Source organism: Symsagittifera roscoffensis, chromosome 8 (genome assembly GCF_963678635.1).
Source record: "Symsagittifera roscoffensis chromosome 8, txSymRosc1.1, whole genome shotgun sequence".
Taxonomy (NCBI): domain Eukaryota; kingdom Metazoa; phylum Xenacoelomorpha; order Acoela; family Convolutidae; genus Symsagittifera; species Symsagittifera roscoffensis.
In genome coordinates, this window is record NC_087069.1 from 30,129,263 (window position 1) to 30,154,497 (window position 25,235).

The 25,235-nt window shown below is 33.4% G+C and overlaps 1 protein-coding gene across 1 annotated transcript in view; it reads right to left on the reverse strand.

Moving 5' to 3' along the window:
• LOC134852972 (membrane progestin receptor alpha-like) overlaps positions 1-25,235 on the reverse strand; it is an 82,114-nt gene that overhangs the window by 8,939 nt on the left and 47,940 nt on the right. The window contains exons 4-5 of the mRNA XM_063868863.1: positions 24,826-25,076; positions 4,626-4,817 (exon numbers count right to left, since the gene is read on the reverse strand). Coding sequence (XP_063724933.1) covers positions 4,626-4,817; positions 24,826-25,076 — 443 coding nt within the window. The remainder of the gene's footprint in view (positions 1-4,625; positions 4,818-24,825; positions 25,077-25,235) is intronic.

Sequence of the window (25,235 nt, forward strand, 5' to 3'; positions counted from 1 at the left end):
TGGAGTTCGTATATCTTCTTGTGTAAGATTTCTTGTTTTGTTTAGGTTGTCTTGATTAATGAAAGTGGAGTTTAAACTATTGTTTCCTGCTCTATCAGAAAAGAATGAATTATAGTTTAAAGGTGTTGCGTCAACTGTAAGTGGGTATACTTTAACATAATCTTTGTGAGTAGATATTGTGCTAATTGCTTGACTTGATATATCTGTTGGTATATTAAAAAATGATTCATGAGATTCGGGGTCCCAAGCATATTCTGTTTGTTTTGCTAATTTATTTTCATCATCTGCGTTTTGTTTTTCTTGCTAGTGCTATAAGATCAATATTATGAACAAAATAATCGATCATGCTAGGATTTTGTATATCGTGTTGAACATACTGTGTTATTTCGTTTCTAGTTGGATTTTCACTGATTGCATTTAAAAATTTTGAAATTAAATGTATTTCCTGGCGTACGGTTGTATGTCGAGATTTTTGAGTTTGTGAATCGCCTTGAGTCATTAGTTTGAATAAGATCTCTGCCATGAAATGAGTTTGGTCAACTGATTTCTATGGTGTATATTCCATGTTGTGATGTAATACTACATATGCCTTTGAGATATGTGGAAAGAGTTGTGGGCGAGTGAATGATTTTAAATCATAAAGAAGCGTCTTTTAAAAGGCTAGTACTACTTTGAATTTATATACAATTTTTTAACAATTTACTACATTGAAAAATCAATTTTACGGCTTTTGGGGGGTTGAATTTATAAATTTACTGCTTGTTAAAAATTATTTTACTGCATTGAGGGATTTTTATCAAATTACTGCTGTTTGGGGGTAATTTTTACTGCTTTTTTAAAAATATATTTGCAATCTGTCAATATGAATTACAAATTTCTAAAAGAAGTTTTCAATTTTTTATTTGTTTTTTCTTTTTTTAGATGATTTGTTCGATGAAGAATAAAAAAAAGTGAAACCTTTACAAAGAATGGCTAGTTTTTGTTCTAATTCATTAGTATAAATTTTTTGATTCATACCTACCTAATCATCAGCAAAACACCCATGATGAAAAATGTCGTGGATGATATCTGATGATGTTAGAGGTTTAGCTAATAAGCGAGTGATGTATTTAGTTTGAAAATGTGGCCAAAGCAATTCGAGTGCGTTAATGATCTTGTGCTCTTCAGTGCTGGGTGAGAATTTATACGATGTGTTTTGAATGAGTTTATAAAGTTGGTGATTATACTTAATGTTAAGGATTTATTCTAGGATCGGGATTTTGACGGGATGTATATATTCGTGTGGGACAATTAGTGGGCGGGATTCATCAACGCTGAAGGTTTTGGTTAGTGGGCAGAATATATACATTTGTCTGTTGGGATCGTAGTTCAGATGATTCCTTGCATGTTAGTATCTTAGATGCAAAATGTGAAGTTTAGAAAGAATGGTGAAGTGTATTTGGAGTTAAATTGAAAACAGTGATGTTAGTTTTGTGATAGTGTGTTAGTCGTATTGTGGTTTTGGACAATTTTATAGTAAGTGTAAGTATGTGTTTGTTCAGTGCGTAACATGAAGTCGTGTGAACAGTGCAAATCACGTTTTTTTTTGGTGTTAGGAAATGAAAGATTAATGAAAAATGATTGAATTTGTTTAAGTATGAGTCGTAGGCTTGTGTATCGCGAAGTGCTGCTGAAATGACCTTGCCGCAAACTTTTTCTTGCTAGTGATATGAGGTCAATGATGTGGGAAAAATAGTCAATTATGAACTATGCTAAGATTTTTTGTAGGTCTTGTTTAACGTTTTGTGATACATCATTATTGGTGAAAGTTTCACGTATTGTATTTGAAAATTTTGATATTTATTTCCTGTCTTACAGTTGTGTGTCGAATTGAATTGGTGAATCGCCTTGTGTTTTTTTTCAATTCTAGTATAGATAGATAGCTATAAATAATTGAGAATACATCGTTTGTGAACATCGAATTTGCTCTTTGTGAGTTTTGGTGTTGTATATTCTTTATGTACTCTGTAAAAACTTTTGAGAATTCTTCATCTATATCGTCTGTTTGTACTTGATGCTTTATGGGTTTGGTGAAGTTATTTCGATTGTGAATATTCCGTAAAATGATGTGATTTTGCATATATCCTTGAGATAGTGGTCAAGGATTTGCCGTTTGATTTTCACATCTGGAAAATCTTTTGTGCATGGGCTATCTCCTTTTCCAAATAAATTTACGATTAAACTCTGGCATAATTGTACTTGTCCTCGAGTATCAGCTAGTGGGTTTATCAAAAAATGGGAGTATGGAGTTTTAATCGAGGTTTTCGTCATTTCGAATCATTTCTGTGTTTTAAAACTGTAAATGTGTGATTTTCAATGTGTCTTATTGGTCGATACCAATTATACAGACGTATTGGTTTGTTTGTGTAGGACTTATTTTTTCTCAGTTTTCCTTTTATTGATGCTGGTGACGTGGTTTCTGAGTCAGAAAAATATATTTGATCGTCAATTTGATGATTTTTATTTATTGAGTCTTTTAAAATGTGGAGTTTTCGTATATCGCTGGTTTCTGATTCTGAGACTGCGTTTCTTCGTTTTGAAAATCGTTTTATAATTATTTGTTTTTGTTTGTTTATAATTTTCTTTCTTAGTGTTTGTCTTTTTGTTCTTATATGTCCTACTGTTTGCCTATGTCGTGTGATTACGAGGTCGTATCTTTCGTCATTAATTATACAGTTGTGTAATCCAATTGTTTGTTTGTTTCCTAAATTGTCTCTTGACATAAGGTTTTATAATGACGGATCCAAATTGGGATTAGTGATTTCAAATTTCTTAAACTGTTAGTTCTTCCGATTTTTTGTGGTTAGCTTAACTTGGGGCATAAATTGTCGGGTTGGAGAGAAAAGCAGATATCGATTCGTGAGAATGATTTTTACTTTCTCGTGAATAATTCTAAGTTAAGATAGACTTACCTAATCTTGTTTAGGGGTTGTGATTTGTGATCAAGGGTTTGAGAATAGTAAATCAATCCACAAGGTTCAGGTATAATTAGAACGGAAGTAGTTCGTTAGATACTATTTTATGTCTCACTAAATTTTAGCCTGGGTCATTTAAGAAGGAAGGAATCAAGTGAAGGATGAGAACCCGAAGTTCTTCATTGTTTATCCTAATTAGAATGGGTAGTTCTTTTGAAAAAATTCTATTAATCCTGGGTCGTCAATAAGGGTTGGGTAGTGAATCGACGTTTAAGGTCGTTAGACACTAATTAAATTTGGGAGGGGAGAGCAAAATTGTTCTATTTGATCCAAGGATGAGCCTTGATGATCAGAAATTTAGATTTAATTTAATTTATTTTAAAGATGCAAGGGAAGCCTTGATGATCTGGTAACTTTTAATGAGATGAATTTAAGTGAAAACAAGGATAGGCCTTGATAATTTTTAAGTAAAGGTTTAAATTAAGAAAGGGTTAAGGTTTTAGTTTTGATGATGTTAATATTTGAAGTTTGCTGTTTAGTTTTAGGTGATGAAGCTGGGATGAAAGGATGATTTATATCAACTAACAAAACTAACAATTTTGTTTTATACTAACTTATTTTTGTATTTTTAAATTCAAGATGTTTTCAAATTACTGCAGATTTTGGAGGAGAACGACTAGCGAAATTTTATCAGTCGTTATTGTACATTTATTAGGTTTAGCGACACGAGGGTTATTGAAGATTTTTCTTCAAGATTTTTATGTCAGTAAATGAAAATTTAAATTTACTGCTGGAAGTATTCTAAATATAAAAATCTGATCTGGCTTGTGTCGTACGATCACGAAATCGATTGGTAGGTATCTTCCTAATCGTATGTCGTGCCTTGTCCGAGGTCTTCTTCCAATACCAGGTATTTCTCGTATCGTTCGGAAAATTGGCGGTGATCTATTGAGTCGTAGAGACATTTCTACTAAATTATTGTCATATAACATTTTTGTAATGTTATATTTATCTATTTCTAATCTAATCTAAGATGGTTAAGGTCTTGTTCGAGACTTTTGGCCGCACCAGATGAGTTAAGACCTTTTGGTAATACTCATAGAGTAATTTCAGATAAGGTACACCGTCTGCTCGCCACGCTATCTTATTTTCGGCCGGATAGATTCGTGCAACTTCTTAGTCTAATACCAATCTTAATCTTACTCTTACATCTCCTAGTCTCAATAGATCTTGTGTATACTGGTTTATGCGAGTCGGTCTCTCTGGAGAAGGCAACTATACTCTAAGTTTAATTCAAATTGCTCTGGTGCTGAAACTACAAGTAGTTTCAGCACTTAGAAATAAGTGGGTTGTTAGTTGATGGAGTATGATTGGTTAGTATTCAATATTTTATAGAGATAAAATATCATAATAATGACCAATAATATAATTCAGTTTAGATCTGGTTCCACAAGAGTGCCTTAATTGTAAGACTACAGTTGTCTCCCAAAAATGAACAACAAAACAAACATTAGATAGCAAGCGTGTTTTTTGCATTCTCAAAGGAAAATGCGGCTCCTAATATAGTCTAATCGAAACTTGGAACCAATTTGACCTACGAAGCATGCATGTTTCTATATTTGATTTTGGTGTTGGTTAACGAATATTCTAGTAAGTATAGCAACCACTCACCAGTTTCCAGTGCCTCCAGATGACAGAGATGTGAGCCTAGTGCTAGTACATGGTGTATGGTGTGGCTGTGGAAGATGTCCCACAGCCAGGAGGATCTGGATTTGGGAGGGATAAGACTCTCTGGGATGTGGAACTTGTACACAGCCAGGTCGGCCAGACTGACTAGGAGCCAGGCCAAGTACCAGTAGCCACCTAAATATAAACTCCTCTGCTCATCTTCAAAAACAATTTAAACACATTTTTTTCGTCTGTTTCCGTTTTAGAGCCGTAATCTGAGCGAGCTTAGAGAATCAAAAAATTGTGGTTGACTTTTTTATGCAATCAATTAAAGCTAAATATATTTTTCAAACTGCTGTTAACAAGTGCAGCGTGTTGCAGCAACCAGGTTAACGAGAATTTAAGTTTGGCTCGCTTTATCCAGTTCTAGATCCAAAAATTACATCTTTAATATTTGAAAAAAAAACACAGTTGGAAAAGGGTCAATTAACGCAGGAAAACAAGCAACTAGTGACTTTAAAAAAATCAATTTTTGAACGTCACAGAAAAAATATGCCCTTAAAGCTCTTCGAATTTCAAGAACAATTTATGTTTGCGACTTTTTTGATGAAAACCCAATTTGAGAAAACAGGATCAATAGGTAATTTTTTATTCTGCTGGTAAATCTAAAAGCTAAATCCACATTCGAAACTAGAAATATTTCACGTTTTTCGTGACATTTTGCTGTCCAATAATTAAACACAAGAAATGAGCTGAACTTGAAAAGAAATCAAAATTCAACCCTGAGGCGAAGTCTACCTCTGCAAAAATTTGTCTACCTCTGAGATTAAAAGCTTCGACCTAAAGATTAAAATTACAGTGAATTATACAGTGAAATTTCCAAATAATTGAACACTTGCGAGTTAGGTTTAAAAAAGAAGGTTCGTAATAACACACCAAGCTGGTCGCAATTGTAAGCAGAAAGAAATCAATAATCAAACCAAAAAGAAATGAAATCAAATTTGAGCGTGAACAATTTTTGTTTTCCTAAAAAAGAAACAAAAGTAATCATCAGGGCCTATATAAGTGTTTTCACTATGTTCTTTGACACATAATAAAATTTTGACTCAGACGTCAATTTAGCCAGACAAGCTTCCCGTGGGCATCGCAAAAAACCCTTCACATATCCTCACTTAGCTCAACGTTTGAGCACGTCTATGAAATTAGAGCTTAAGGAGAGAAACATTTTTATGTTTCCTTTCTTTTCACTTTTGTCGTCTATGAAATTAGAGCTTAAGGATAAAATTATTTTTACTTTTCATTTCTTTTCACTTCTGTTGTCTATGGAATTAGAGCTGAAGGAGAGAAATGTTTTTATGTTTCCTTTCTGTTCACATTTGTTGATGCTCTTTATTGATTTAAAATTTAATTTATTTGCATACGATTAGCAAGCCCGCATCCAATAATCAATTGGCTCGCAAAAAAATAGTTATTGTTCTGATCAAAGAAGCAGAGCAAAGAAATTTTGAACAAACTCAGGTTAAGCCTTATCGTAAATCGGTTTAAAAAACTTCAGGTTTCATAGAACGAATCGGTTCCAGGAAAATTGAAGTATTTTTAAGCAAACTATTCAAGCTATGAAACTTTGAAATAACTCAATGTTTATGAAGCAAGTCAGATGTTGCAATTTAAGGATTTTATATGGAGGCTAATCAAGCGATAAAACATTAGAAAAGTTTCAGCTCTGAATGATTCCTAAGCGTTACGCTCGATAACCCTTTTTAAAATTTTCTCCTAATAACTGCTAAGCATTGTGTTCAGTTAAACATTGCGTCCATTGCGCATTCCGACTTTTATTTAATGTATAAGATCACAAAAAGTCACTTCTCAGAAGCTAAACGGAAGCAAACTTTGGCGTCAATAAGTCAAATATCTAAAATGAAAAAGTTTATCAGAACTTCAAGACTAACTGTATAGATATTTGACCTAAGCAAACATCTTAACTTGCTATTTATACAGATTTTGGATTGAAAAAAACTTCTAGAAAATTCTCGCGATAGAAAGATTCTTCAACGTTACGCTCGAGAGTCTTTTTTAAAATTGTCTCCTAATAAATGCTAAGCATTGTGTTCAGTTAAACATTGCGTCCATTGCGCATTCCGACCTTTATTTAATGTATAAGATCACAAAAAGTCACTTCTCAGAAGCTAAACGGAAGCAAACTTTGGCGTCAATAAGTCAAATATCTAAAATGAAAAAGTTTATCAGAACTTCAAGACTAACTGTATAGATATTTGACCTAGGCAAACATCTTAACTTGCTATTTATCCAGATTCTGGATTGAAAAAACTTCTAGAAAATTCTCACTAGAGAGTGATTTGTTATGCGTTGTACTCGATACTGATTTCTTACACGTTGTGCTCGATAGAAAAGTTAAAACAATACATCCATAGCGCATTAAGACTTTCATAGCGCATTGTTCCAAGATATACGATTACAAGTTATCTCATAGACTGAATCGGTTTGCGCTAACCTCAAGTTTTTTGAGGCAAGCCTTTCAAGCATAAAACGTTGAATCAATTCCGTTTAATTCATAGATCGAACTGGTTCGCAAATCTTTTTCTTAGCACGGAGGTTGCTGTTTTTAAGTGATTCGTTCCAGACTGAAATGAATCTGTAAACGCGAACTTTTAGACAGAAATTGAGCATGTGCTGTCTAGACTTGCAGTTCGATATCGAATTGATCGTCCTCAGATGGTTGCTCTGAAAGATTCTTAAAGGTTACGCTCAATAGTCCTTTTTAATATTGTCTCCTAATAATTCCTAAGCATTGTGTTCACTTAAACCTTGCGTCCATAGCGCATTCCGATTTTCATTTAAAATTTAAGATCACAAAAAGTCATTTCTCGGAAGCTAAACGGAAGCAAACTTTGGCGTCAATAATTCAAATATCTAAATTGAAATAGTTCACAGAACTTCAAGACTAACTGTTTAGACATTTGACCTAAGCAAACATCTTAACTTGCTTCTTTTCCAGATTTCGGATTGAGAAAAACTTCTAGCAAATTCTTGTTAGAGAGTGATTTCTTATGCGTAGTGCTCCATAGAAAAGTTAAAATGTTAAGTCCATAGCGCATTAAGACTTTCATTTAATATGTTCAGTTAAACCTTGAGTCCATAGCGCATTCCGACTTTCATTTAAAAAATAAGACCACAAAAATTCATTTTTCTGAAGCTAAACGGAAGCAAACTTTGGCGTCGATAATTCAAATATCTAAAATGAAAACGTTTATCAGAACTTCAAGACTATTTGTTTAGATATTTGACCTAAGCAAACATCTTAACTTGCTATTTATCCAGATTCTGGATTGAAAAAACTTCTAGAAAATTCTCACTAGAGAGAGATTTGTTATGCGTTGTACTCGATACTGATTTCTTACACGTTGTGCTCGATAGAAAAGTTAAAACAATACATCCATAGCGCATTAAGACTTTCATAGCGCATTGTTCCAAGATATACGATTACAAGTTATTTCATAGACTGAATCCGTTCGCGATAACCTTAAGATTTTTGAGGCAAGCCTTTCAAGCATAAAACGTTGAAACAATTCCGTTGAATTCATAGACCGAACTGGTTAGCAAACCTTTTTTTTTAGCACGGAGGTTGCTGGTTTTAAGTGATTCGTTCCAGACTGAAAAGAATCTGTAAACGAGAACTTTTAGACAGAACTTGAGCATGTGCTGTCTAGACTTGCAGTTCGATATCGAATTGATCGTCCTCAGATGGTTGCTCTGAAAGATTCTTAAAGGTTACGCTCAATAGTCCTTTTTAATATTGTCTCCTAATAATTCCTAAGCATTGTGTTCACTTAAACCTTGCGTCCATAGCGCATTCCGATTTTCATTTAAAATTTAAGATCACAAAAAGTCATTTCTCGGAAGCTAAACGGAAGCAAACTTTGGCGTCAATAATTCAAATATCTAAATTGAAATAGTTCACAGAACTTCAAGACTAACTGTTTAGACATTTGACCTAAGCAAACATCTTAACTTGCTTCTTTTCCAGATTTCGGATTGAGAAAAACTTCTAGCAAATTCTTGTTAGAGGGTGATTTCTTATGCGTAGTGCTCCATAGAAAAGTTAAAATGTTAAGTCCAGAGCGCATTAAGACTTTCATTTAATATGTTCAGTTAAACCTTGAGTCCATAGCGCATTCCGACTTTCATTTAAAAAATAAGACCACAAAAATTCATTTTTCTGAAGCTAAACGGAAGCAAACTTTGGCGTCGATAATTCAAATATCTAAAATGAAAACGTTTATCAGAACTTCAAGACTATTTGTTTAGATATTTGACCTAAGCAAACATCTTAACTTGCTATTTATCCAGATTCTGGATTGAAAAAACTTCTAGAAAATTCTCACTAGAGAGAGATTTGTTATGCGTTGTACTCGATACTGATTTCTTACACGTTGTGCTCGATAGAAAAGTTAAAACAATACATCCATAGCGCATTAAGACTTTCATAGCGCATTGTTCCAAGATATACGATTACAAGTTATTTCATAGACTGAATCCGTTCGCGATAACCTTAAGATTTTTGAGGCAAGCCTTTCAAGCATAAAACGTTGAAACAATTCCGTTGAATTCATAGACCAAACTGGTTAGCAAACCTTTTTTTTAGCACGGAGGTTGCTGGTTTTAAGTGATTCGTTCCAGACTGAAAAGAATCTGTAAACGAGAACTTTTGGACAGAAATTGAGCAGGTGCTGTCTAGACTTGCAGTTCGATCGAGTTGATCAACCTCAGATGGTTGCTCTGAAAGATTCTTAAAGCTTACGCTCGATAGTCCTTTTTAATATTGTCTCCTAATAATTCCTAAGCATTGTGTTCACTTAAACCTTGCGTCCATTGCGCATTCCGATTTTCATTTAAAATATAAGATCACAAAAAGTCATTTCTCGGAAGCTAAACGGAAGCAAACTTTGGCGTCAATAATTCAAATATCTAAATTGAAAATGTTCACAGAACTTCAAGACTAACTGTTTAGACATTTGACCTAAACAAACATCTTAACTTGCTTCTTATCCAGATTTCGGATTGAGAAAAACTTCTAGCAAATTTTTGTTAGAGAGTGATTTCTTATGCGTAGTGCTCCATAGAAACGTTAAAATGTTAAGTCCATAGCGCATTAAGACTTTCATTTAATATGTTCAGTTAAACATTGAGTCCATAGCGCATTCCGACTTTCATTTAATAAATAAGATCACAAAAAGTCATTTCTCGGAAACTAAACGGAAGCAAACTTTGGCGTCAATAATTCAAATATCTAAATTGAAAATGTTCACAGAACTTCAAGACTAACTGTTTAGACATTTGACCTAACCAAATATCTTAACTTGCTATTTATACAGATTTTGGATTGATAAAATGATAATAATTATAAATTGATCTTTGATAGTTTGATCTGCTGTTTGAATTATCTCGTGATCTGTTATTTTGATATTGATGATTTCGATCATTTGAATAGTTTGTTTCTATCGTTGGAGTAATTTCTATTTCTATTATACGAAGAGTTTCTTGATCAATTATTTGAATAGTGTCTATTTTCAGAATTTAGATGGGAACTACTATCGAACGAATAGTTGGTTCTGTTAGAATTTGATCGACTATATCGATTTTGTGAGAAATTTCGTGAATTTCTTTGATTTGGAGATCGTCCTCGATAGTTAGATCTGTAAGGTGATTGTTGTCTAGAGTAACTAGTGTTATTTAAAAGTGGTTTTCCTCAACTATTGTTACTATGGATATTTTGTTGGGTAAGTTTTGATCTTTTTTCGTATATTGACGAAATGATTTATTCGGTTGTCTATAATTTTGTGGTCTATTTTGATTGTCTTGTTGTTTTTGTCTGCATTCGGTAATGCTGTGTCCGTATCTTCGGCAATAGTTGCCCCAATTCTTTGAATGATGGTTTACTTTGAAAATTTGGGTTTTTCTCGTAGATGTTTAAGATTTCCGTGATTTTTTCAGATAATTCTGTGTCGGAATCAGGAAAATTATTTATTTGTGAAGTAGTAGTTTGGATGTTGTTTACATATTGTAAATAAGATTTTCGGTTTCATTGGGATTTCTGCTCGTTCTAGTTTATCTACTAGTTTTCGAAAGTCTAAATCTGGTTCTCGGATTGAGGAAGGATGTTATGCTCTCTTTTTTATTGCTATTTTTCGCAAGTGAGGTGCTAGAGTCATCATTAAGATTTCTGTCATCTTTGTATTTTTATAATCATGCGTATTGAGTGAGTATGCTTTTCGGACTAGTGTTTCAATGCTTACTGCAAGTTGTTTTTATTGTTTCATTGGGTAGTCTACGAATTTCATTGCATAAAACTCTTTGATGTTGTTTGTTTCTTTCAGAGTCAACATTTTTGAAAATTCTTGCGCGAATCTTTTCCTATCTGATTTTATTTCTATAGGTAAAACTGAAAACCATTTTTGGACTGCGCCATCAAATGTAATTTGGATTAAGGCTGTGCGTCTATGTATCCAATTTCGATGAAGTGGCGTATTTACTGGTTCAGGTCCTTTATTCAAAATTAAATTTGCTCTGACTGAATTTAAGTTATCTTCTAGACTATTCAGGATATGTACCTGTGAATACCATTAGTGGCTTGTTTGATGAGATTGAGGATGCACCCATTAGGTATGGATTCATAGTCATCTGTAGTGATTCTGCGATGTTTGGTATTTGAGAAAAGTTTGTAAGTTGACTTTTTGTTACTTTATATTGTTGTAAGTAATACGGCAGTGGAATTTCGTTATGCAATTGATTTGGTTGATAAGATTGTGTTTTGACTGGGTTTTGTGGTTGAAAAATATTATTATATGATTTTGGATTGTTTCTTGGTTGTCGTGCTTGTTCCTCACGTGTATATGGTTCGAAAATATATGGTTGATCAATGCTGTAAGAGCGAGGTCTTTGGCTTGTATAGAATCGTTGATGATTTTGATTATAACATTCCTCATCATCTGATGGAGAAGAATTAGCTGTATAATACGAGGGCTGATTTCTAGTATATTATTGATTCGTATTATTTTTGTTTTGTTGGAAAAATGGGTAATTTTCGCTGCGATCTTGTGTAGATCGGGGTTGATTGTTAAAATCTACGGAGTTTGAAGTTGATTGTGGTATATTTTGACTTTGTGAAATTGAATAGGTCTGAATATTCATATTAAAAGATTTTGGTGTTTTTGATCGATTTTCATAGTTATAATTATGTTCTGCGAAATTATTTCTATGTGATGTTCTTTGTTTATATGATGATTGTGTTCTTAGTCGAATTGTTTCGTAAGCTATTTGTGAGTAGTTTTAAGCAACAGAGGGTTTTACTGTAGATTATATAGTTGTTTGTGGCAGTGTTGGGTTTTTTGCTTTTGGAGTTGTAAGGTTGGGATGAATAGGTGTATTGCTATGTTGTGCTGTTGTTGTTATAGGGTCAACTATTTCTTCACTCACGAAATGTGATGGAGTTCGTATATCTTGTTGTGTAAGATCTCTTGTTTTGTTCAAGTTGTCTTGATTAAGGAAAGTGGAGTTTAAACTATTGTTTCCTGCTCTATCAGGAAAGAAAGAATTATAGTTTAAAGGTGTTGCGTCAACTGTAAGTGGGTATACTTTAACAAAATCTTTGTGAATAGATATTGTGCTAATTGCTTCACTTGATATATCTGTTGGTATATTAAAAAATGATTCATGAGATTCGGGGTCCCAAGCAAATTCTGTTTGTTGTGCTTATTTATTTTCATCATCTGCGTTTTGTTTTTCTTGCTAGTGCTATAAGATCAATATAATCGATCATAAGATCAATATAATGAACAAAATAATCGATCATGCTGAACATATTGTGTTATTTCATTACTAGTTGGATTTTCACTGGTTGCATTTAAAAATTTTGAAAATATATGTACTTCCTGGCGTACGGTTGTATGTCAAGATTTTTGAGTTTGTGAATCGCCTTGAGTCATTAGTTTGAATAAGATCTCTGTCGTGAAATGAGTTTGGTGAACTGATTTCTATTGTGTATATTCCATGTTGTGATGTAATACTACATATGCCTTTGAGATATGTGGAAAGAGTTGTGGGCGAGTGAATGATTTTAAATCATAAAGAAGCGTCTTTTAAAAGGCTGGTACTACTTTGAATTTATCTACAATTTTTTAATAATTTACTACATTGAAATATCAATTTTACGGCTTTTGGGAGGTTGAATTTATAAATTTACTGCTTGTTAAAAATTATTTTACTGCATTGAGGGATTTTTATCAAATTACTGCTGTTTGGGGGTGATTTTTACTGCTTTTTTAAAAATATATTTGCAATCTGTCAATATGAATTACAAATTTCTAAAAGAAGTTTTCAATTTTTTATTTGTTTTTTCTTTTTTTTTAGATGATTTGTTCGATGAAGAATAAAAAAGTGAAACCTTTACAAAGAAAGGCTAGTTTTCGTTCTAATTTATTAGTATAAATTTTTTGATTCATACCTACCTAATCATCAGCGAACAATACATGATGAAAAACGTCGTGGATGATATCTGATGATGTTAGAGGTTTAGCTAATAAGCGAGTGATGTATTTAGTTTGAAAAAGTGGCCAAAGCAATTCGAGTGCGTTAATGATATTGTGCTCTTCAGTGCTGGGTGAGAATTCATACGGTGTGTTTTGAATGAGTTTATAAAGTTCGTGATTATACTCAATGTTAAGGATTTATTCTAGGATCGGGATTTTGACGGGCTGTATATATTCCTGTGGGACAATTAGTGGGCGGGATTCATCAACGCTGTTAGTGGGCAGAATATATACATTTGTCTGATGGGGTCGTAGTTCAGATGATTCCTTGCATGTTAGTATCTTAGATGCAATATGTGAAGTTTAGAAAGAATGGTGAAGTGTATTTGGAGTTAAATTGAAAACAGTGATGTTCGTTTTGTGATGGTGTGTTAGTCGTATTGTGGTTTTGGATAATTTTATAGTAAGTGTATGTATGTGTTTGTTCAGTGCGGAACATGATGTCGTGTGAACAGTGCAAATCACGTTTTTTTGGTGTTAGGAAATGAAAGGTTAATGAAAAATGATTGAATTTGTTAAGGTATGAGTCGTAGGCTTGTGTATCGCGAAGTGCTGCTGAAATGAACTTGCCGCACACTTTTTCTTGCTAGTGATATGAGGTCAATGATGTGGGAAAAATAGTCAATTATGAACCATGCTAAGATTTTTTGTAGGTCTGGTATAACGTTTTGTGATACATCATTATTGGTGAAAGTTTCACATATCGTATTTGAAAATTTTGATATTTATTTCCTGTCTTACAGTTGTGTGTCGAATTGAATTGGTGAATCGCCTTGTGGTTTTTTCAATTCTAGTATAGATAGATAGCTATAAATAATTGAGAATACATCGTTTGTGAATATCGAATTTGCTCTTTGTGAGTTTTGGTGTTGTATATTCTTTATGTACTCTGTAAAAACTTTTGAGAATTCTTCATCTATATCGTCTGTTTGTACTTGATACCTTATGTGATTTGGGTTTGGTGAAGTTATTTCGATTGTGAATATTCCATAAAATGATGTGATTTTGCATATATCCTTGAGATAGTGGTCAAGGATTTGCCGTTTGATTTTCACATCGGGAAAATCTTTTGTGCATGGTCTATCTCCTTTTCCAAATAAATTTACGATTAAACTCTGGCATAATTGTACCTGTCCTCGAGCATCAGCTAGTGGGTTTATCAAAAAATGGGAGTATGGAGTTTTATTCGAGGTTTTCGTCATTTCGAATCATTTCTGTGTTTTAAAACTGTAATTGTGTGATTTTCAATGTGTCTTATTGGTTAATACCAATTATACAGACGTATTGGTTTGTTTGTGTAGGACTTATTTTTTCTCTGTTTTCCTTTTATTGATGCTGGTGACGTGGTTTCTGAGTCAGAAAAATATATTTGATCGTCAATTTGATGATTTTTATTTATTGAGTTTTTTAAATTGTGGAGTTTTTGTATATTGCTGGTTTCTGATTCTGAGACTCCGTTTCTTCGTTTTGAAAATCGTTTTCTAATTATTTGTTTTTGTTTGTTTATAATTTTCTTTCTAAGTGTTTGTCTTTTTGTTCTTATATATCCTACTGTTTGCCTATGTGATGTGATTACGAGGTCGTATCTTTCGTCATTAATTATACAGTTGTGTAATCCAAATGTTTGTTTGTTTCCTAAATTGTCTCTTGACATAAGGTTTTATAATGACGTATCCAAATTGCGATTAGTGATTTCTAGTTTCTTAAACTGTTAGTTCTTACGATTTTTTTGTGGTTAGCTTAACTTGGGGCATAAATTGTCGGGTTGGGGAGAAAAGCAGATATCGATTCGTGAGAATGATTTTTACTTTCTCGTGAATAATTCGAAGTTAAGATAGACTTATCTAATCTTATTTAGGGGTTGTGATTTGTGATCAAGGGTTAGAGAATAGTAAATCAATCCACAAGGTTCAGGTATAATAAGAACGGAAGTAGTTCGTTAGATACTATTTTATGACTCACTAAGTTTTAGCCAGGGTCCTTTAAGAGGGAAAGAATCAAGTGCAGGATGAGTCACCGAAGTTCTTCAATGTTTATCCTAATTAGAATGGTTAGTTCTTTTGAAAAAATTCTATTAATCCTGGGTCGTCAATAAGGGTTGGGTAGTGAATCGACGTTTAAGGTCGTTAGACACTAATTAAATTTGGGAGGGGAGAGCAAAAATGTTCTATTTGATCCAAGGATGAGCCTTGATGATCAGAAACTTAGATTTAATTTAAATTATTTTAAAGATCTAAGGGAAGCCTTGATGATCTGGTAATTTTTAATGAGATGAACCCAAGTGAAAACAAGGATAGGCCTTGATAATTTTTAAGTAAAGGTTTAAATTAAGAAAGGGTTAAGGTTTTAGTTTTGATGATGTTAATATTTGAAGTTTGCTGTTTAGTTTTAGGTGATGAAGCTGGGATGAAAAGATGATTTATATAAATTAATAAAACTAACAATTTTGTTTTATACTAACTTATTTTTGTATTTTTAAATTCAATAAATATTTTCATTCAAGAAGTTTTTAAATTACTGCAGATTTTGGAGGAGAACGACTAGTGTAAATTTTATCAGTCGTTATTGTATATTTATTAGGTTTAGCGCCATGAGGGTTATTGAAGATTTTTCTTCAAGATTTTTATGTCTGTAAATGAAAATTTAAACTTACTGCTGGAAGTACTCTAAATATAAAAGTCTGATCTGGCTTGTGTCGTACGATCACGAAATCGATTGGCAGGTTTCTTCCTAATCGTATGTTGTGCCTTGTCCGAGGTCTTCTTCCAATACCAGGTATTTCTCGTATCGTTCGGAAAATTGGCGGTGATCTATTTGAGTCGTAGAGACATTTCTACTAAATTTTTGTCAAATAACATTTTTGTAATGTTATATTTATCTATTTCTAATCTAATGTCTTGGTTAATGATTCTAATCTAAGATGGTTAAGGTCTTGTCTGGTTAAGTCTTAACTTCTTAGTCTAATACCAATCTTAATCTTACTCTTACATCTCCTAGTCTCAATGGATCTTGTGTATACTGGTTTATGCGAGTCGGTCTCTCTGGAGAAGGCAACTATACTCTAAGTTTAATTCAAATTGCTCTGGTGCTGAAACTACAAGTAGTTTCAGCACTTAGAAATAAGTGGGTTGTGTTAGTTGATGGAGTATGATTGGTTAGTATTCAATATTTTATAGAGATAAAATATCATAATAATGACCAATAATATAATTCAGTTTAGATCTGGTTCCACAAGAGTGCCTTAATTGTAAGACTACAGTTGTCTCCCAAAAATGAACAACAAAACAAACATAAGATAGCAAGCGTGTTTTTTGCATTCTCAAAGGAAAATTCGGCTCCTAATATAGTCTAATCGAAACTTGGAACCAATTTGACCTACGAAGCATGCATGTTTCTATATTTGATTTTGGTGTTGGTTAACGAATATTCTAGTAAGTATAGCAACCACTCACCAGTTTCCAGTGCCTCCAGATGACAGAGATGTGAGCCTAGTGCTAGTACATGGTGTATAGTGTGGCTGTGGAAGATGTCCCACAGCCAGGAGGATCTGGATTTGGGAGGGATAAGACTCTCTGGGATGTGGAACTTGTACACAGCCAGGTCGGCCAGACTGACTAGAAGCCAGGCCAAGTACCAGTAGCCACCTAAATATAAACTCCTCAGTTCATCTTCACAAACAATTTAAACACATTTTTTCGTCTGTTTCCGTTTTAGAGCCGTAATCTGAGCGAGCTTAGAGAATCAAAAAATTGTGGTTGACTTTTTTAAGCAATCAATTAAAGCTAAATATATTTTTCAAACTGCTGTTAACAAGTGCAACGTGTTGCAGCAACCAGGTTAACGAGAATTTAAGTTTGGCTCGCTTTATCCAGTTCTAGATCCAAAAATTACATCTTTAATACTTGAAAAAAAAAACACAGTTGGAAAAGGGTCAATTAACGCAGGAAAACAAGCAACTAGTGACTTTAAAAAAATCAATTTTTGAACGTCAAAGAAAAAATATGCCCTTAAAGCTCTTCGAATTTCAAGAACAATTTATGTTTGCGACTTTTTTTGGGTTTTCATTTTTTATCAAAAAATTGGGTTTTCATTTTTTATTCTGCTGGTAAATCTAAAAGCTAAATCCACATTCGAAACTAGAAATATTTCACGTTTTTCGTGACATTTTGCTGTCCAATAATTAAACAAAAGAAATGAGCTGAACTTGAAAAGAAATCAAAATTCAACCCTGAGGCGAAGTCTACCTCTGCAAAAATTTGTTTACCTCTGAGATTAAAAGCTTCGACCTAAAGATTAAAATTACAGTGAATTATACAGTGAAATTTCCAAATAATTGAACACTTGCGAGTTAGGTTTAAAAAAGAAGGTTCGTAATAACACACCAAGCTGGTCGCAATTGTAAGCAGAAAGAAATCAATAATCAAACCAAAAAGAAATGAAATCAAATTTGAGCGTGAACAATTTTTGTTTTCCTAAAAAAGAAACAAAAGTAATCATCAGGGCCTATATAAGTGTTTTCACTATGTTCTTTGACACATAATAAAATTTTGACTCAGACGTCAATTTAGACAGACAAGCTTCCCGTGGGCATCGCAAAAAAACCTTCACATATTCTCACTTAGCTCAACGTTTGAGCACGTCTATGAAATTAGAGCTTAAGGAGAGAAACATTTTTATGTTTCCTTTCTTTTCACTTTTGTCGTCTATGAAATTAGAGCTTAAGGATAAAATTATTTTTACTTTTCATTTCTTTTCACTTCTGTTGTCTATGGAATTAGAGCTGAAGGAGAGAAATGTTTTTATGTTTCCTTTCTGTTCACATTTGTTGATGCTCTTTATTGATTTAAAATTTGATTTATTTGCATACGATTAGCAAGCCCGCATCTAATAATCAATTGGCTCTCAAAAAAATAGTTATTGTTCTGATCAAAGAAGCAGAGCAAAGAAATTTTGAACAAACTCAGGTTAAGCCTTATCGTAAATCGGTTTAAAAAACTTAAGGTTTCATAGAACGAATCGGTTCCAGGAAAATTGAAGTATTTTTAAGCAAACTATTCAAGCTATGAAACTTTGAAATAACTCAATGTTTATGAAGCAAGTCAGATGTTGCAATTTAAGGATTTTATATGGAGGCTAATCAAGCGATAAAACATTAGAAAAGTTTCAGCTCTGAATGATTCCTAAGCGTTACGCTCGATAACCTTTTAAAATTTTCTCCTAATAACTGCTAAGCATTGTGTTCAGTTAAACATTGCGTCCATTGCGCATTCCGACTTTTATTTAATGTATAAGATCACAAAAAGTCACTTCTCAGAAGCTAAACGGAAGCAAACTTTGGCGTCAATAAGTCAAATATCTAAAATGAAAAAGTTTATCAGAACTTCAAGACTAACTGTATAGATATTTGACCTAAGCAAATATCTTAACTTGCTATTTATCCAGATTCTGGATTGAAAAAACTTCTAGAAAATTCTCACTAGAGAGTGATTTGTTATGCGTTGTACTCGATACTGATTTCTTACACGTTGTGCTCGATAGAAAAGTTAAAACAATACATCCATAGCGCATTAAGACTTTCATAGCGCATTGTTCCAAATATACGATTACAAGTTATCTCATAGACTGAATCGGTTTGCGCTAACCTCAAGTTTTTTGAGGCAAGCCTTTCAAGCATAAAACGTTGAATCAATTCCGTTTAATTCATAGATCGAACTGGTTCGCAAATCTTTTTCTTAGCACGGAGGTTGCTGTTTTTAAGTGATTCGTTCCAGACTGAAATGAATCTGTAAACGCGAACTTTTAGACAGAAATTGAGCATGTGCTGTCTAGACTTGCAGTTCGATATCGAATTGATCGTCCTCAGATGGTTGCTCTGAAAGATTCTTAAAGGTTACGCTCAATAGTCCTTTTTAATATTGTCTCCTAATAATTCCTAAGCATTGTGTTCACTTAAACCTTGCGTCCATAGCGCATTCCGATTTTCATTTAAAATTTAAGATCACAAAAAGTCATTTCTCGGAAGCTAAACGGAAGCAAACTTTGGCGTCAATAATTCAAATATCTAAATTGAAATAGTTCACAGAACTTCAAGACTAACTGTTTAGACATTTGACCTAAGCAAACATCTTAACTTGCTTCTTTTCCAGATTTCGGATTGAGAAAAACTTCTAGCAAATTCTTGTTAGAGAGTGATTTCTTATGCGTAGTGCTCCATAGAAAAGTTAAAATGTTAAGTCCATAGCGCATTAAGACTTTCATTTAATATGTTCAGTTAAACCTTGAGTCCATAGCGCATTCCGACTTTCATTTAAAAAATAAGACCACAAAAATTCATTTTTCGGAAGCTAAACGGAAGCAAACTTTGGCGTCGATAATTCAAATATTTAAAATGAAAACGTTTATCAGAACTTCAAGACTATTTGTTTAGATATTTGACCTAAGCAAACATCTTAACTTGCTATTTATCCAGATTCTGGATTGAAAAAACTTCTAGAAAATTCTCACTAGAGAGAGATTTGTTATGCGTTGTACTCGATACTGATTTCTTACACGTTGTGCTCGATAGAAAAGTTAAAACAATACATCCATAGCGCATTAATACTTTCATAGCGCATTGTTCCAAGATATACGATTACAAGTTATTTCATAGACTGAATCCGTTCGCGATAACTTTAAGATTTTTGAGGCAAGCCTTTCAAGCATAAAACGTTGAAACAATTCCGTTGAATTCATAGACCGAACTGGTTAGCAAACCTTTTTTTTTAGCACGGAGGTTGCTGGTTTTAAGTGATTCGTTCCAGACTGAAAAGAATCTGTAAACGAGAACTTTTGGACAGAAATTGAGCAGGTGCTGTCTAGACTTGCAGTTCGATCGAGTTGATCAACCTCAGATGGTTGCTCTGAAAGATTCTTAAAGCTTACGCTCGATAGTCCTTTTTAATATTGTCTCCTAATAATTCCTAAGCATTGTGTTCACTTAAACCTTGCGTCCATAGCGCATTCCGATTTTCATTTAAAATATAAGATCACAAAAAGTCATTTCTCGGAAGCTAAACGGAAGCAAACTTTGGCGTCAATAATTCAAATATCTAAATTGAAAATGTTCACAGAACTTCAAGACTAACTGTTTAGACATTTGACCTAAACAAACATCTTAACTTGCTTCTTATCCAGATTTCGGATTGAGAAAAACTTCTAGCAAATTTTTGTTAGAGAGTGATTTCTTATGCGTAGTGCTCCATAGAAACGTTAAAATGTTAAGTCCATAGCGCATTAAGACTTTCATTTAATATGTTCAGTTAAACATTGAGTCCATAGCGCATTCCGACTTTCATTTAATAAATAAGATCACAAAAAGTCATTTCTCGGAAACTAAACGGAAGCAAACTTTGGCGTCAATAATTCAAATATCTAAATTGAAAATGTTCACAGAACTTCAAGACTAACTGTTTAGACATTTGACCTAACCAAATATCTTAACTTGCTATTTATACAGATTTTGGATTGAAAAAAACTTCTAGAAAATTCTCGCGATAGAAAGATTCTTCAACGTTACGCTCGAGAGTCTTTTTTAAAATTGTCTCCTAATAAATGCTAAGCATTGTGTTCAGTTAAATATTGCGTCCATTGCGCATTCCGACTTTTATTTAATGTATAAGATCACAAAAATTCACTTCTCGGAAGCTTAACGGAAGCAAACTTTGGCGTCAATAATTCAAATATCTAAATTGAAAATGTTTATCAGCACTTCAAGACTAGCTGCTTAGACATTTGACCTAAGCAAAAATCTTAATTTGCTATTTATCCAGATTTCGGATTGAAAAAGACTTCTAGAAAATTCTCGCTAGAGAGTAATTTGTTTTACGTATAGTGCTCGATAGAAAAGTTAAAACGTTACGTCCAAAGCGCATTAAAACTTTCAATTGATATGTTCAGTTGAACATTGAGTCCAGAGCGCATTCCGACTTTCAATTAATATAGACGATCACAAAAAGTCATTTCTCGGAAGCTAAACGGAAGCAAAATTTGGCGTCAGTAATTCGAATGTCTAAATTGAAAAAGTTTATCAGAACTTCAAGACTAATTGTTTAGATATTTGATCCAAGCAAACATCTTAACTTTCTATTTATCCAGATTTTGGATTGAAAAAACTTCTAGAAAATTCTCACTAGAGAGAGATTTGTTATGCGTTGTACTCGATACTGATTTCTTACACGTTGTGCTCGATAGAAAAGTTAAAACAATACATCCATAGCGCATTAAGACTTTCATAGCGCATTGTTCCAAGATATACGATTACAAGTTATTTCATAGACTGAATCCGTTCGCGATAACCGTAAGATTTTTGAGGCAAGCCTTTCAAGCATAAAACGTTGAAACAATTCCGTTGAATTCATAGACCGAACTGGTTCGCAAACCTTTTTTTTTTAGCACGGAGGTTGCTGGTTTTAAGTGAGTCATTCCAGACTGAAAAGAATCTGTAAACGAGAACTTTTGGACAGAAATTGAGCAGGTGCTGTCTATACTTGCAGTTCGATCGAGTTGATCAACCTCAGATGGTTGCTCTGACAGATTCTTAAAGCTTACGCTCGATAGTCCTTTTTAATATTGTCTCCTAATAATTCCTAAGCATTGTGTTCACTTAAACCTTGCGTCCATAGCGCATTCCGATTTTCATTTAAAATATAAGATCACAAAAAGTCATTTCTCGGAAGCTAAACGGAAGCAAACTTTGGCGTCAATAATTCAAATATCTAAATTGAAAATGTTCACAGAACTTCAAGACTAACTGTTTAGACATTTGACCTAAACAAACATCTTAACTTGCTTCTTATCCAGATTTCGGATTGAGAAAAACTTCTAGCAAATTTTTGTTAGAGAGTGATTTCTTATGCGTAGTGCTCCATAGAAACGTTAAAATGTTAAGTCCATAGCGCATTAAGAATTTCATTTAATATGTTCAGTTAAACATTGAGTCCATAGCGCATTCCGACTTTCATTTAATGAATAAGATCACAAAAAGTCATTTCTCGGAAACTAAACGGAAGCAAACTTTGGCGTCAATAATTCAAATATCTAAATTGAAAATGTTCACAGAACTTCAAGACTAACTGTTTAGACATTTGACCTAACCAAATATCTTAACTTGCTATTTATACAGATTTTGGATTGAAAAAGACTTCTAGAAAAATCTCGCGATAGAAAGATTCTTCAATGTTACGCTCGGGAGTCTTTTTTAAAATTGTCTCCTAATAAATGCTAAGCATTGTGTTCAGTTAAACATTGCGTCCATTGCGCATTCCGACTTTTATTTAATGTATAAGATCACAAAAATTCACTTCTCGGAAGCTTAACGGAAGCAAACTTTGGCGTAAATAATTCAAATATCTAAATTGAAAATGTTTATCAGAACTTCAAGACTAGCTGCTTAGACATTTGACCTAAGCAAATATCTTAATTTGCTATTTATCCAGATTTCGGATTGAAAAAGACTTCTAGAAAATTCTCGCTAGAGAGTAATTTGTTTTACGTATAGTGCTCGATAGAAAAATTAAAACGTTACGTCCATAGCGCATTAAAACTTTCAATTGATATGTTCAGTTGAACATTGAGTCCAGAGCGCATTCCGACTTTCAATTAATATTTACGATCACAAAATCATTTCTCGGAAGCTAAACGGAAGCAAAATTTGGCGTCAGTAATTCGAATGTCTAAATTGAAAAAGTTTATCAGAACTTCAAGACTAATTGTTTAGATATTTGATCCAAGCAAACATCTTAACTTTCTATTTATCCAGATTTTGGATTGAAAAAAAAACTTCAAGAAAATTCTGGCTACAGAGTGTTTTCTTATAGGTTGTGCTTGATAATGATTTCCTATACGTTGTGCCCGATAGAAATATTAAAAAGTTACGTCCATAGCGCATTAAGACTTTAATTTATTATAAGATAAGATTCTAAATTGAAGGTATTTATCAGAACTTCACGACTAACTGTCTAGACATTTGACCTAACCAAATATCTTAACTTGCTATTTATACAGATTTTGGATTGAAAAAAACTTCTAGAAAATTCTCGCGATAGAAAGATTTCTTATGCGCAGTGTTTGATATGCGAAAAGTTGAAACGTTAGGTCCATAGCGCATTAGGACTTTCATTTCATATGTTCACTTAAGCCTTGCGTCCATAGCGCATTCCGACTTTCATTTGATAATTAAGATCACAAAAAGACATTTTTCGGAAGCTAAACGGAAACAAAATTTGGCGTAACTAATTCAAATATCTAAATTGAAGATGTTTATCAGAACTTCAAGACTAACTGTTAATACATTTGACCTAAAAAAAACATCTTAACTTGCTATTTATCCAGATTGAAAAAAAACTTCTGGAAAATTCTCGCTAGAGAGTGAGTTCTTATACGTTGTGCCCGATAGTGATTCCTTATACGTTGTGCTCGATAGAAAAGTTAAAACGTTACGTCCATAGCGCATCAAGACTCATTAAATATATCAGATAAAATATCTTAAATCGAAGCTGTTTCTCAGAACTTCAAGACTAACTGTCTAGACATTTGACCTTGACCTAAACAAACATCTTAACTTGCTTCTTATCCAGATTTCGGATTGAGAAAAACTTCTAGCAAATTCTCGCTAGAGAGTGATTTCTCATACGTTGTGATCGATAGAAAACATTAAACGTTTGGTATATAGCGCATTAAGGCTTTCATTTAATATATAAGATGGTGGTGGGCGTCACTCATGATGGAGGGACTAAATTTTGTAATCTTATCTCGAAGCAAACGAAAAAAATCTCGGCCATACAAATTAATATTGACCGATTGGAAAATAAATAGATAGACGAGTTTTTCAAAAATTGCGAAATCGAAGTCAGATATTGGAAAAAAACTTACCACATTAAAACCTGGAAAACAAAAATTTTCAGCAAATAGGAAGGACTAACGATTCTGATTAGTTAAAACTTTTCCATCATTGGGTCCCTTCATCTTGAGAATACCATCCGATGTTGGCGCAGTAAAATATTTTCTTCCTCTACTATTTGATCCAGTAATAATACGTTTTAAGAAAAGCGTGCAAAACATCTACCATATGAAAGATTCGTAAAGGACAGAGTTTTCCAATAAATGAAATTGCAAAGTTCACCTCAAAATACAAACATAAGCCAACACTCGGAAAAATGTCAATGAATTCAAGTAGATTAAAAAAATTGTAAAAGCTCTTCCGAAGAAAACATATTGCGCTAAAGCTCTTTGAATTCTGAAGATCAATTCAACCCCAGTTGAGAAAACAGGATCATTGGGAAATTTATGTATTTCCGCTCGAAATCCAAGAACTTAAATCCATTTTTGAAACCAGAAATAATTCCCGCTTTTTGCTCTTATTAAACTTTTGTTAATTCGAGAACAAAAACTTCCTTCATTTTGACAAATGAATTTGAACAAAAATCAAAAGCAAAACCGCGAAAAACAAACTTCAATGGATCAAATTTTAAAACTTACCCTTGAAAAAATCACCACCTCTTTCAGCGCTTTCAATACATTCATAAACACTAGAGCGAAGCCAAACATATCATCTTTCATACCTATATCAGGTTGCACGTCGTCTTTCGTTCCCACTGCAACCGCCACTTTGCCGGCTGCTGTCCATATGGGCAGATTGTAGACTCTGATGAGACCACACAGTCCACAGAAGGCGGCATTGAAGCAGTTGAGGAGGAACAGTTGGGTGGAGAGAGAGGGTCTCTGGGAGAGTTCGTTGGTTCGCCTGTAGGCAGCCAAGGCACGCGAGCAAAACACAGGCCAAGCCACTGAGTTGAACAGCGATAGCACCAGCCTAACACACACATACACAAGCTTATTTCTTCATTCCAATTTGTTGCCACAATCAGTCAACTTGACCACTTAAATGACCAAAAATATTGCAACTTACCTTTTGAGACGTTTTACAAGGTTTTCACTCGTTTTGAAAAAAAAAACAGTTTTAAAACCTTTT